The 13,880-nt window shown below is 41.6% G+C and overlaps 1 protein-coding gene across 1 annotated transcript; it reads right to left on the bottom strand.

The window, feature by feature from the left end:
- Positions 1 to 9,757: 9,757 nt before the first annotated feature.
- Positions 9,758 to 13,574, bottom strand: pou4f2 (POU class 4 homeobox 2). Its single transcript, XM_047579483.1, has 2 exons — positions 12,675 to 13,574; positions 9,758 to 12,337 (listed from the first exon to the last, which is right to left on the bottom strand). Exons 1-2 carry the CDS (start codon positions 12,888 to 12,890, stop codon positions 11,405 to 11,407), a joined length of 1,149 nt encoding a protein of 382 aa, XP_047435439.1. The 5' UTR covers positions 12,891 to 13,574; the 3' UTR covers positions 9,758 to 11,404.
- Between the last annotated feature and the right edge of the window lie 306 nt (positions 13,575 to 13,880).

Genomic DNA, 13,880 nt, shown 5'->3' with positions numbered 1-13,880 from the left:
GCACTCCACTTGCAGCTAAAACATAGATCTTACTGCCCATTTCTATCTAGCAGAAATGTCAGAGGTCAGAGTTACTAAATTTTCACGACAAAGAGTCTTCCTCTTCAATGCCTTTGTTGGTTCACTGTGATACGCCATAGCTGCCATCATTCATAGATCGGTGGAATACCCCAAAACATTGACCGTGCAGAAATAAACCTCATGAGTATTGCATGAATACTGGTCATTATAATAGGATAAATTTGTAGATTTATTCTATGAGCTCTCTCCAAAAATAGAGTCCCACTTTTACTTTTAGAGGGTCTGCTTCAAAATGATCCCTGTGAAGCATCGTTAGCACGAGTTTAATGGAGGTTAAATCAACACGTAACAACCGCTGCCATAAGCCATTACCTGCAGAATCTTATCCGATAAACTGTGCTTTTCAATTTATTTTATTTATTTTTTTTTTTGAATAGTTTAACAAAAATTGTTTGTTTCAGTGCAGACTGATGAGCCGCTGTTCATTGTGGCACATCAGAAGCCATCTATTAAATGCAGCCACAAACCAAGTTTCCCTGTCAGCAAACACACTCAGAAATCTAGTTTGCTTCTTTCCTCCTTGGGTAAATGAGCTCTTTTCTCTGGGTTAGATGTCCTGAGGCAGCCACTTGGCAGAGGGTGAAAGAAATGGCAAAAAGGCATCCACACAAGTGGGACATGGGAGCAGATGGGACACTGATTGCAGTGTTGTTTACAGCTGTTGAGGTCCTTCCACTCCGCTATATAGAGGTCAGAAACTATGTCTGTCTGCCACATTTCACAGCATCGCCACTGAGATACACAGGCATGTCTGCACATCTCACTGTCAATATTAAAAATATTGTAGAAACATAGTATATATTTGGGCTTTTCAGCAAAAAAAAAAAGCTTATGTTGTGGGGGAGGGATGTTTCTGTCAGCCGTCACTAGATTTATTATGTACCTCAAAATGCTCTTGTGGGAGGAAAAAAAAAAAACGAATCTGCACATGCTCACACTTTTGATGCTCTCAGAAAGTGAGAAGGAAATAAAAAGGACAGCAGAGAGAGAGAAAGAGCGGCCGACTGGAAGGAAAACCATCCAACACAAAGGTCTTTGATGATCGTTAACATTTCTTTATGCTCGCATTGAATCACTTTATATGGTTTTACCAGGGACGTTGGCCATTCAGGAACGCTCCATCAGGGCTCTGACTATAGTCTGTATCTCAAGCAATAATAGCCCAGAGCGGCGGGTGAAATATATCCAAAGTAATCAACCTTTTGCAAAGGCACCTCAGAAGCACACATTTCCACAGCCCAGTGTAATCTAATATAGTGGGTGGCATCAACTTGCTTTGCTGAGACACTACCTTCAATGGAGTATTTGCATGGTGAGATGATGTAACTTTTAAGCAATAAAAATGCTATATACCTCTCGTTTCCATTACAGTAACTGACGTGCTGCTGAAAATGTGCGCTTCGGGGTCAAGCAGGAATATGCTGAGCTTTTTTGATACGGCCTCTGGTGCGCTGTCACTATCACAGTTATATATTTAGAATTGATCTTAGTCAAACGGTGAAATGTTTTCTGAATTTCTGTGCAGGAAATTCTCCCTATCTGTAGCTGCTCTGCTTGGTAGGAAATCTAAGCCTTTATGGCGGCAATCCTCTGAGAGGGATGTCTGGCTGAAATTTGTCTAATGGCTCATTTACAGCATGATTGGCTGCTAACAGTCTGAAGCCAGGGTGCAGCCATTAAAGGCTTCTCGAAATAATGCAGTTATAATTTTAGTACACACAAACGACCCAGCCAAGTCATAAATATGAGACTGGAAAAAGACAGCGGGTATTCTAAGAGCGGAGCGTGTGAAATATGTCGTTGAGAAGACGGTGTGTTGTATATGTGCAGCTGTTTGAATTGTGTTAATAGATTAAATCCCTCTTTTTGTTACTGTTTTCAATTTTGGTTATCCTTCCTTATATTTTCCTACAGAAAAGAGGTGAATTAAGACTTTAAGCACTTTTGGAAGCGGTTAAAACTGAACTAAGCAACGAAACGTGTCAGATCTATAACATTTCTTTGTAACAGTCCTTGTAGAGCATGTGTTTTTGCATAGTGTGCATTAGGGGTGGGAAAAAATATCGATATGGCAATATATAACGATATTTTTTCTTCCGATACAATATCTCTTTTGAAATATTAATATAAATTTTAAAAGAAAAAGTCATGTTTTAGGCCAATCTTGAACAACCTTTGCACCACTGCCACCACTTTTTCTGAGCAAGTGCAAAAAATTGGACTGAATTTTGACTCAATTTGACTATCACTGTCACCTGATCTACATATGTACAACTTGTATTTTAAGCTGCATTTAAAATTTCTCAGTGAACTATGTAGAATATTGCAGTATATCGCAATATCTTAATATCGCAATAATGTATCGTATCGTGACTCAAGTATCGTGATGCGTATCGAATCGTGAAGACCTTGCCATTACCCACCCCTATTGTGCATAATGCAGTGTAGTGATTTGTGCGTTCCACAAAGTGAAGAGCAGAATGGAGGTGAAAAGAAGAACTGTTTGTGTGAAGGACGGCACACTTAAAGGATTTAACTGAGTGTAAAACCCTCTAATGGGAAACTGAGCGGATGTGGTTCTGTAGCTGTCTCTGCACTGTAAAAGTCCTGGTGTCGTTCACATCAGCTACAGCCACTTATTTTACTCCGCTGATACCTTTGCGGGCCACTTCGTATAACCCATAACTCCTTCATCTTGTGAGGAGGAGGAAGAAGAAGAAGATTCAGCAGCTGTAGCGCGTGATGCCGTCTCACAATATTCTCCATCTTTGAACAGAAATCTTTCACAAAAGAGCACAAAGCCAAAGTATATGAGACAGTTTTATTCGCGCTCTGAACAAAGCAAACAACAACATCAAAACAAGTGAAAACAGAAAATGAACGGCATCCAATTCATCACTCATATTAGAAGAAAAAAAAGTCTGAATTTGTGTTGTTTTGTTGTGCTGATCCTCCTGCCTGTGATGCTAAAGGAGGACAAAAGAGGGATTCGTTTTGTCCCTAAAAGTTGGTTAATCCTCGTCTCATGTTGTTAAACTCTAGTAGTAGCAAACATATTTTAGTCATCCTGCCCCCTCAGCTTGCACGTATCCTCTTGAGTGTAGCGTTAAATGGTGTTTGCTGTGTGCGCCTGCATTCTAACAACTTATCCTCTTCTTGCCAGCCCACCAAAAAAAAAAAAAAAAAAAAAAAAGATCTTAGCAGTTTCATGCTTTTCGTTTCTCTAAACAAACCAAAAAAATATACTGTTGGAACTCAAACCGAAAATACTCCACAACCTCAGTGGGGCCCGTAAAAAGGCAGCCAGTACGCAGAGTTTCTGTAGGGGTGTGATGATAATCATAAGCTTAATGATAGCTTTGTGTTTTGATTATGCTACGCTGCACAATGTGTGTTACGTAATGCTCTAAACAGATTTTGTCTCAACATAGAGCAGATCTGTGTTTGGGGTTTGAGACTGTGTGTGTGTGTGTGAGAGAGAGAGTGTGTCTGTGTGTGTGTGTGTGTGTCCTTACTGGTGCTTTGAGATGCATAGCCATTGAGGCCATAATTTAGTCCATTATGTCCTCTGGTTTGCAGCCGTAGCCCCGGGCTCCTGGCACTGAACGTTGTGTCATTTGCTACCAACTGGGTTTTTGATGAGAGTGTGTGACCTAGACGCCTCATCCCTCACCACTGTCTCATTCCCTTTATTTACATCTGTCTTTAGCATTCTAATTACTCTCTTTATTGCTTTAGCCTGGAGGAATCTGTTACACTGGTGGGGGGAGAGAAAGACTAAGGACACTGGAGTTTTAACCAATAATAAAGCAGCATAACTCCCATTACCCATAGGCAAAGATTGGACCTGTGAGGCTCTTATTTTATGGGGCTGTGGGCAAGATAACTGTGGACGGACTTCTCGGCGTAAGACGTACACATGCGAAGGTGCGTTTGCTTCGCTCGTGTGCGCGCATTTAAAAGCAAATTGTTTTCATTTCAAAACGGTCAGGAATTGTTTTTTCCTGAATGTGAGCCGTTTTAGAGATCTTTCTTGGTTGCGTGGTCAGATTGTGAGCCAATAGTAGAATAAAACCAGTCATCCTAAAGTTCTGCCAAATTTTATGGGTTTTTATAATTTGCAGTAAAACTGTGCAACTTATCTTTTGATCTGCATTGCTAGGCTAAGAAAGAAGGATGCACACAATGTACAATATATACACATCGATTTTTAATTTTTTTGTGTGTGTGGAAAATGTCCACGTAAAACTAAAGTTTAAAATTTTTTGCCCCTTCCCACCGAAATTTTTATGAAATAGCGTCAGGAGCAGGCGCAGCAGTCTTTAATGAGCTCTCAACTTTAAAGACTTGAAGGATATTAACAAGCTGCTTGACAAATGGTGCTTAGAAGCACATTAAAGACGCAGCTAATGGTGCGCATAATGACGGCTAATTTTCGATCAGATATAAATTAGAGCCCCCAACAGTTATTTGCCTTAAGGACTTTATGTAAATGATTCTGTTCTGTATAAACTGAAAAACTGAGAGTGAATGAGGGAAGGAGAGAAAGAGAAAGGGAGAGAGAGAGAGAGAGAGAGAGAGAGACTAACACTCCTTGTGGGTATGATTAATAGATCTGCAACAGAGCACGGCTGTCAAAGCCCAATGAACACACATCCACTAGACAGCTCTACCACCTTCTCATTAAGGTCCAATCTCTACAGCTTACTCATTCAGAACACCAGAACAGCGTCTGAGAACGAGCGAGTCCAACACTCGGGGAGAGGGGAGAGGGGGGGAAGAAGGGATCATCAGGGGAAAGCGGGTGCAAGTAGGAGACCTGGAGCTGTTCACAAACACATTCACTATCCAACACTGTTAAATGTGTGATCGCTGGAGGCATCCGATGGCAACAATTCATACATTAGGCCGTAATACATCACTGAATACACACGGCGTCTTGGCGTGACCGAATTAAGGGATGAACACGTTTAGTTGATGGCTCATATTTATCCACGTGATTACCAATCCACAAATTGAGATCCGAGGCCAAAGGTCCCGATGTACGTGTGTACGTGCCTCAGTCATCACTACATGAACCAGGACTGTAGTTTAGTTGTAACCAGGGTGTTTTAAAGTGTTACCCTCGTACGCCAATACATTAGGCTTGTGTTCAACATTTTCAAATTCACAGCGGATAGTTGTTTGCCATTTATGTCAACAATAATCAACAAGCTTTTAATTTTAACCAAATAATCCTTCTCTGTCATTTGTTTTTGCTGATTACTCTGAAAAGTGAAGCTTCAACTGGATTTGTGTTTCTGTCACACACCACAAGTTTTGACTTCACTATGTTTTTAAAGTATGGCGTTATTATGCAATATAGAGTTTTTGGTACTAAAATGGGATTAAATTTACTGTAACTTGCTTAAAAATGTAAGACTTGCAAACGAATGAGGTCTGTTTTATCCTAAAAGGAAAATGGAAACTAACTGCAGGTGCTGGTTTATACATTTTTTTGTTCATTACATGAAGCAACAGAGCAAAGAAAAAAAAAACGTAAATAAGTTGGCTGGTAAGCCTGGAAATGTAACCTGACCTAAATCCGTATTTCCTGGACTTCATTTTAGATGTATAGTTCTACACTTTGCATGAGCACTTACAGTGAAACGACAAATGAATGCGCAGTGCAGTTACGCTTAATTTTTGCCTTCACACACCCATAGCTGTAGGTAAATGCATTACAAAGTATTTACAGTGTTGCGGCAGAAAGTTTTCGTTAATTTTCATTGATAAACAAACAAAAAAGAATTGCGAGCCCAGTGGGGGGGCAGCCCAAGATGTCATGTTGTCGTCTCTGACGTGGACGTAATACTGAATTATTTCATTTTATCTCTATTATTTAAACCCTGCTGGCGTCCAAATTGTTAAATTTACTGAGCACATATAATCTGTCCTTGACAACGTCCAAACACGCTCACCATGGCGGAGACAACGGCAATAGTCCAACCAGGGTGCAGCCAGTGTGGAGCCTCAAGCAAAAGCATTTAAATATTCTTTTACATGCAGGCTGAAAAATAATGTTCACAGAATGGCATCAAGCTTATGGACGTGTAGAAAGAACAATCTGCAAAAGCAGGAGCTGGGGATGACGGGTCTTGAAGAACTTAAACACAACTTAATGTTTCTGTTAATTGCAAATGTTTGAAAGAACTCTGAAGAAATTTATATATTTAAAAAAAAAGAAAAAGAAAACTTGGTTTTGCATCCTAATCATTATTTCTTGGTGTCAGCCACATGTCAGGGGTGACTGTGGCTCCTCAGCGCCCACCCTCTAATCATGCCCCTGAGCTATTTTAGTTATGAAGGCAGTGAACGTTTCCAATGGAATTAATTTATCTGAAACTCAATCTTTTTTTTTCTTTTTTTTTTTTAAACTAACTTTGCAATAATCCTCAATTTCTTGGCAAGTGTTTAATTAATATATTTATATATTTCTTATTTTTTAAGAGCTATATATTTTTTAATTTAATTTAGAATTTATTTTAAATGTTTTACATTGAAGCAGCCTCAGCCACATCCTGAATGAACACGTTTCCCTCTGTATGTTTTTATCAGAAAATGTTAAAGATAAAGGTGTTTAAAAGCATCGGGTTCATGCATTTTTAATGAAGAGCGAGCTCCTGTCTACGCATGTCTGGACAGCACGTCTTCAGATTTCAAAATAAAGGTCACGCAGAGCAGGCCCCCTTTCCTGTGATTGAACATTTCACAATTAAAGGCAAGAGCAGCTTGTTGTGGCATATGCTTCTGACCAGTAAAAAAAAACTGTGATATATTCCATTTTAAAATCACATTTTTTTTAAAATTCCAAATTGTATGAATTCCTGTATTTTTCCCAGTGCGGGGTCCAGCTTTAACAGCTTTTAATCTGTCCGTGCTTTGTACTACAGCACGGTTTACACGTTTATTTGTCAATAAACATTTAAAATGACCATCTCTCAATTTTCACACGAAGAAAAAAAGGTGCCTACTCTGGCATCCACTCCTGTTTTGTGACTCGTGTCGTGGGTGACAGAGAGAAAAAAAGCTGTTTCCCTGGCACACACTGTGTGGCTTCCCCTCCTTTTGCGTGCCATCCCAGATCAAAACGTATCCCACCAACCTCCTCCTAGCCATCCAGAGCTGCTCCATCGATTAGATTCTGGAAAACACTTAACAAACTAATGACTATTGATGGCTGATGAATATTGCATCAACAACAACTGATTGGCGACAGTATCAAATGGCGATCGCCGCTTCACATTCAAGCAGCCGCCTGACATGTTGTTGTTGTCTTTTTTTTTTTTTGCACAGTATTTTTTTTTTCTTTTTTCTTTTTTTGGGCAAAGCAGCTGCAGCCACCGGATGATAAATAAAGGGTTATACGGCGTGCGAGCGCGTTCAATTTATGGCTCACAGTTCGTCTAATTCGAGAGCAGTCGCGTCTTTGAAGGCAGACACTTGGCGTAAATGTACAGTTAAAATATTCTACTCTCGGGTCCCCGGGCGGAGCTCCGACAGTCCCTGGCTTCATTAAAATTTCAACAGCATCCCTGTGAAAGGGGACGGGGGGGTTGGAGAAGAAATGTTCAGGGGAAAAGAGAAAAATAAAACAGAGAGGGCGTAATTATAACAAAAGGAAACAGCGCTGCCCTTGTCGTTTTGCAGAAGGCTCCCACAGTGTGTCTGGATGCACGGAGCCCGGGCTGCATGAGGTGTGTCTGTGGCTTTAAGGTAAATTGTTTCCCTCCTGGATTTATCATATATATATATATGTATAAATAGTTAGGTATTTTCTTCATTGTGCTGAGGCCTTTTCTCATGTTTTTTTTTTTTTTTTAATCCCCTCGGTGCTCACATTGATTTGCTATCAAAGAATCCAGATCGATTTTCTCCCAATACGTGAAAGTGAAAGCAGGCGAACAGCAGCGCGGCTGAGGCCTTTTCTATCAGTCTATCTGTTTATCTATCAGCCTGTCCGTGTGTGCACAGCTCCGGCTCGTCAAGCAGCAGCAGCAGCAGCTCTACTGCATAAAGTTAATTTCAATTCCCGATGAGACACTCGCTCGGCAGCCCTCCCTGACCAGCGGTAATTAACAGGGATGGCTAATGACTGCTTAACTCGCTCTTCATAATTATCTGCTTTTCATAATTCGATGTGTAATTTAATAATTCGCTCTTATTAACGTATTAAGTGAATGGCTCGTTTAGGGGGAAATTAGGAGCACTCACCAGGAGCATCTTTTAATTGATGAACCATCATGGCTGTCTCATTAATAAGGGCTCGTTTTGATACTCTTAATTTGTCACGACGGAGGCGGAACGTGAACATCTTTGGTTTATGGATGGCTGTCATGGAGGCGGTGGTTATTTATTTTTCTTATTATTATTATTTTCAGATAGAAGGTATTTTTAATAAGATCATGAAAAATTTGTGCCGCTTTTGATTTAACCCAAATTTTTAGCATTTTTTTTGTAATTTGATTGGAAGTACACATCACGTCTTAAAAAAAATTATATTTATAAAAAATGAAATACATTTTTTTTTGCTGTTGCAATCAATTCCTAAAATTATCCCAAAGTAATCCCATGCAAATGTATTCCAGGTGCTGTAAATAATGAGCTTTCAGAAATGCTAATGTTTGCCTCCTCCAGCCTCTCAGGTAGCTGTCCGTGGTGCTGAAACGCTTGCTCAACAAACCAGCCCAGCCAGGCAGCCCTGCAGCCCCCTACAAAAAAAAAAAAAAAAAAAAAAAAAAAAGCAGCATCTCTGCTTTGGACATGACATTCAAAATACTCCCCCCCCTCTCAAACCCTCCTCCTCCTCCTCCTTCTCCTCCTCCTCGTTCTCCTTAAATCTAACCACAACTTCGAACCAAAGGTTTTTGCTTCAAAGCCTGCGTGCCCTCATGCTCGATCGAAGCATGTTTGGAGTGTGTATTTAAATAGAGACGGGCACGCTGGCAGGCGAGCTGTTTTTCTGGCGGGCTGACATCTGGCAAGTCTGCGCTCCAGGGACCCATCTAGCTCTCCATAGACCCCCTGATTACACTCTAATAGAATATTAGCATTTGCTCTCAGGTAAGGCAACAGTGAGCCGCATAGGCTGGCAGCAAGTCAGCGGAGGAGCCACGTGTGTCTTTACCATGAGAGAGGGTTTCTATCCGGCCCTGCTAAGGAGGAGGCCTGGAGGAAGACGGTGAAAACAGAAATCAAAGGCAAGGGGGGGAAAAAAAAGGCTATTTCTAATTACATATATATATATTTTTTTGTATTCATCCAACGCCTCAACCTGACAGTAAAAGAGCAGAGACGGAATAAGGTGGAGGTGGGGCTGTTGCTGGTGGCGTGCACAGTGACAGGCCTCCTGTTGTGCTTCTAAAAACCGAACCCGGACACCTTTTCAGTAACCACAAAATAAATGTCACCTTTGGAAAATAAACAAATAAATAAATAATAAAAAGAAATAAGTATTTGTCGTCAAGTAATCCCAGAGAATCCACAAGCTATCTGTTAAAAAAAAAGCTGCGTAGCCCACAGCTAAACCGTTTCCCTCCTCCTCATCAATAAATAAACAGATGCATAAATAAAAGAATATTAATATGTCTGCATGAGCCACTACTTTTTACACAGTGCAGTCATGGAAACGCCCGCGTAAATGTTAAAGTTTGTCCTTTAATGAAACACATATTGCAGTTCAATAATTAAATAAAATTTAAAAAATCACATGGATGTAATAAATTAATGGGGTTTTTAACCAGGGAACCAAAAATATAAATAAAAATAAATTAAAAAAAAGCAACATACATTACAGAAATAAGTTACCTCAGCTAAACAGCAATACAGCAAAAACCTGTACGAATATATTTATGTGCATCGACTGATTCCAATGAAATATTTACATTGTACACGTATACTTCCATGAAGCTGTTTCTTTTTCTCTTCAAGAAAAAAACATTACTTAAACAGGGTGATTTAACAAGCAACGACTCCATAATGATGCGCAGTATATTTATACAAATAAATAGCAGAAAACAGACATAAAATAACTTTTAAAAAAGGAGAATAGCTTCTCATATATATCTCGATTGTACCATCTCGGACGTTAGAAAATCGTAAAATTTGTGACTGCTGTGTTTCGCAGTCGTTTCCCTTTAAACCAGAACAACGCGCTTTAACTTGCTGTCAGAATTTGATTTTCTCGAGCAAAAGGAAAAAAAAAAAAAAAAAAAAAAAAAAATCGAGGAGGGGAGGGAATCCCGATAAATATATAATGAAGTAAACATGACCTCACTCAATAAATAGTTCATAAGACGCCGGCCCACGCTGGAGTGTAAACTTAACGCAGCCGGCTCAAAATCATATAGAATTCTTTTTTCCTTTTTCTTTCTTTCTTTCTTCTTCTTCTTTTTTTTTTTAATTGATAAATCCGTACAAGTGAGTCGCTATTTCGACAAGTCCACACACCGAGGCCTGGTAATCAAGGTATCTTTAAAATAGATCCCTGACTTTGATCACACGTGGTAACAAAATAATTAATTACACATTTAGACACAAAAATGGAGTGTGTGACGAGGGAGCGATTTCATTTACAGAAAGGTTATTTGGCAGTAATATAATACTAGCTTTCGAAACCAGAGTGCTGTCCTCTTGGTGGACCCTGAATAAATGTCAGACTGCATTGTCATAAACTCGACGGGAAAACGTAGCTTATTCTATAAGCCGGAAATATAAAATAGTCACCAAGCAAGTGCTTTTTGAGTAAAACGATGAGTGAGGATAAAAATGTTTCTCTCTCTCTCTTTTTTTTTTAAATTGGGGGTCTAAAGAAAATTCTAGTCGCCATTTGAAATGAATTATAGATAAAATAAAACTAAAAAAAACAGAAACCAAATGAAAGTCCTGTAAGTCAGACTGCGTTTGTTTACATTAGAAATGTGAAGCATAGTAAGTGTGGAAACAGTGATCTTACTTGCTCTGTCAAACGGTGCCTTACTCTTGACTCCACAACTCCCCCTCAGCGAGGAAAAGACGTGACTTGTTTTCTGTATTTTCTCTCTCCCTCTCCCTCTCTCTCTCTCTCTCTCTCTTGAGTTTTTCAGTCTTTGTTCAGTTTTTTAGGAATTTTTCGAAGTTCAAAACACAGAGTCATCGATGATTGGAAAAAAAGGGTGGCGTGAGATAGGAAATATGATACAAATCATCTCTAAACAGTTCCAAGTCTTTTTCGAGGGTGGCGGTTCAAAGCGATTTTTTTTGTTGTTTGTTTGTTTATTTTTTTTGTTTTTTGTTTTTTTTTGCTTTAGACGCATGCTGAGTATTTCATTCGTTTCTGTTTCTGTCGCTGGTTGCAAAACCAGACCCGCACCACGTTCTTTTTCAGGTCCAGCTTTTCTGCGATCGCTGCGATTTTCTCCGAGGAGGGACGCGGCTGAATGGCAAAATAGGCCTCCAGTGATCTCTTCTCCGGCGCGGCTATCGACGTGCGCTTCCTCTTTTTCTCCGCGCCGTTGAACAACTCGGGTTTGTTAAGTTTCTCCCTGTGCGATTTCTCGGCTTCTTCTAGCCACGCTTGCAGGATGGGCTTCAAAGCGATCATGTTGTTGTGAGAGAGCGTGAGGGACTCGAATCGGCAGATGGTGCTTTGGCTGAGGGAGCCCACCCCAGGAATCTTCAGGCTGGCTAAAGCTGACCCTACATCCGCCTGGGTAACCCCGAGTTTGATCCGTCTCTGCTTAAACCTCTCCGCGAAGGCTTCCAAGTCCCTTGGATCGGCGTCCACGTCGTTCATGCCCATGTGCGGCGGTAGCCCGTGGGCATGAGCCATGTTGATGGCTGCCTGGTGCATGTGGTTCATGCCCGCCATGTGGGCAGGGTGCGCAGGCGTGGAAACCACCGAGCCATCCGGCCCTGCCATGGCTCCCAGTGCCAGTCCCGGGGTGATGTGGTCCAGCAGGTCCCCCTCCAGTGCCTGGTGAGGCTGGTGGTGGTGGTGGTGGTGGTGATGGTGATGGTGGCCGGCCAAGGCGGACGGATGAGAAATAGGCACCGAGGAGGAGGAGGAGGAAGACGACGTGCAGGGGAGAGTGTTCATGGTGTGGTAGGTCGCGTCCGGCTTGAAGGGACTGTGATGTGGAGGGTGGTGGTGGCTCTTGGTCTGCGAGACTATATCCACCGCCGCTAGAGCTTCAGCCCGGGCCAACAAACTCTCATCCAAGCCTCCGAATATATTGCTCTGCAATTGCAAATAGAATGCACACATAGCTGTCAGCAGGGAATTCTCCCTCCACTCCTCGGTTTAAAACATTTCCAGAATGTGAAAAAAAAGAAATCCTAAAAAAAAAAAAAAAAAAAAAGAGGGGAGCACACAAAACAAGACACATGCAACATCCCAGGTCATAAAAATTAATACGAAAGGCAAAGCCGACTGAATACATAAGTTGAGGAGAGGGGAAAAAAAATATAGAGGTGTTGGGTGATTTGCTGTGCAGACATGAAAAAAACATCAAGCAAAAAAAAAAAAGTGGGCTGTCAAAATGTGCCTTTAAGCAGTGATTATGCAGAATACGTACCGGTGGGGTTGGGAGACAGGCTCTGCGCATCGCCTCCGAGCTGCTGCTGCCGCTGCTGCTGATGATGGTGCTGCTGTGTCGGGAGGATGAGCATGAGGACGGTGCATTGGAAGTCAGAGTGGAGGACGACGAGGAATGCAACGAGTACTTGGGTTCGGGCAAGCTGGTGTGCGCCATGGCGAACGGCTGCTTGCTGTTCAGAGACATCATCATCATATTTGCGGGCGTCCGAGCCTCGGCAAGTTCCTTTTAATAAGTTAAGACTCCGCCTCCTCGGTCGGGAGTTGAAGCCCAATTGCTTCGCAGGAATCTCAAGTCGAATAAAGTGTAGTCTGAAAGCCGCGCGTCCAACACCGAATCACATCTATTTGTTATTACTTGTGCGGAAATGTCTATTTTTGGCAAATGAGATGTCACCAGCGAGCCATGCACCTGACCGCCGCAGATACCTCTTCCTCTTTGTGGACTTGTGGCGCGACTCAGAAAAAAAAAAAAAAAGAAAACCTTTTTTTTCTCCCCTCCTTTTTCTCTCACTTTCAACTTCCTCCACCTTGCACTATACAGTTACATATATTTTGCCTTGGATTTATTATTACTTTTTTTTTCTTTTGGAAAAAAAAAACTCCTCATAGACGACGCCAGAAAGAAAAAAAAGTAAAAAAAAAAAAGTTTCTCTCCGTCTCTTAGGATTTCCAAAATGCTTCAAGTTTCAAACTGTTGCCGCTTTCGTTGACCTGTTTGTTGTTGTTTTTTTTTGTCAAAAGTTTCCGTCTTGAAGTGACCGTAAGTGAGAAGTAATGGCGGTGACAGTCTCTGTACTGTGCCTCTTCGACTACGTTGAATGCTGCGGGGACCCGAACTGCCTCTGCTCTGAGGCGAAGGGCAGACTGAGTCTCTCTCCGCCTCTCTCTCTCTCTCTCTCTCTCTCTCACTCTCACACACACACCCTCACACACACCCCCTCCCTCCCTCCATCCCTCCCTCTCTCTTTCCCTTTCACACACGCACAGTCCCCCCCCCCTCTCTCTCTCTCGCTCTGCTGCTCTATCTCCCTCTTCCTCTCACACACGCGCTCCCTCTTCTCAGCTGCACCTGAAAAACCCTTTCATGATTTATTATTCTTCATTAGCCACCTCCACCACCACCGCCGCCGCCGCCGCTAGGGACTCTGCGCATGGGCAGTCTGCAACAAGGCATTTATTTCAA

Source organism: Mugil cephalus, chromosome 2, assembly GCF_022458985.1.
Source record: "Mugil cephalus isolate CIBA_MC_2020 chromosome 2, CIBA_Mcephalus_1.1, whole genome shotgun sequence".
NCBI classification, from domain to species: Eukaryota; Metazoa; Chordata; class Actinopteri; order Mugiliformes; family Mugilidae; genus Mugil; species Mugil cephalus.
This window is presented reverse-complemented; position numbering and strand designations above follow the sequence as displayed.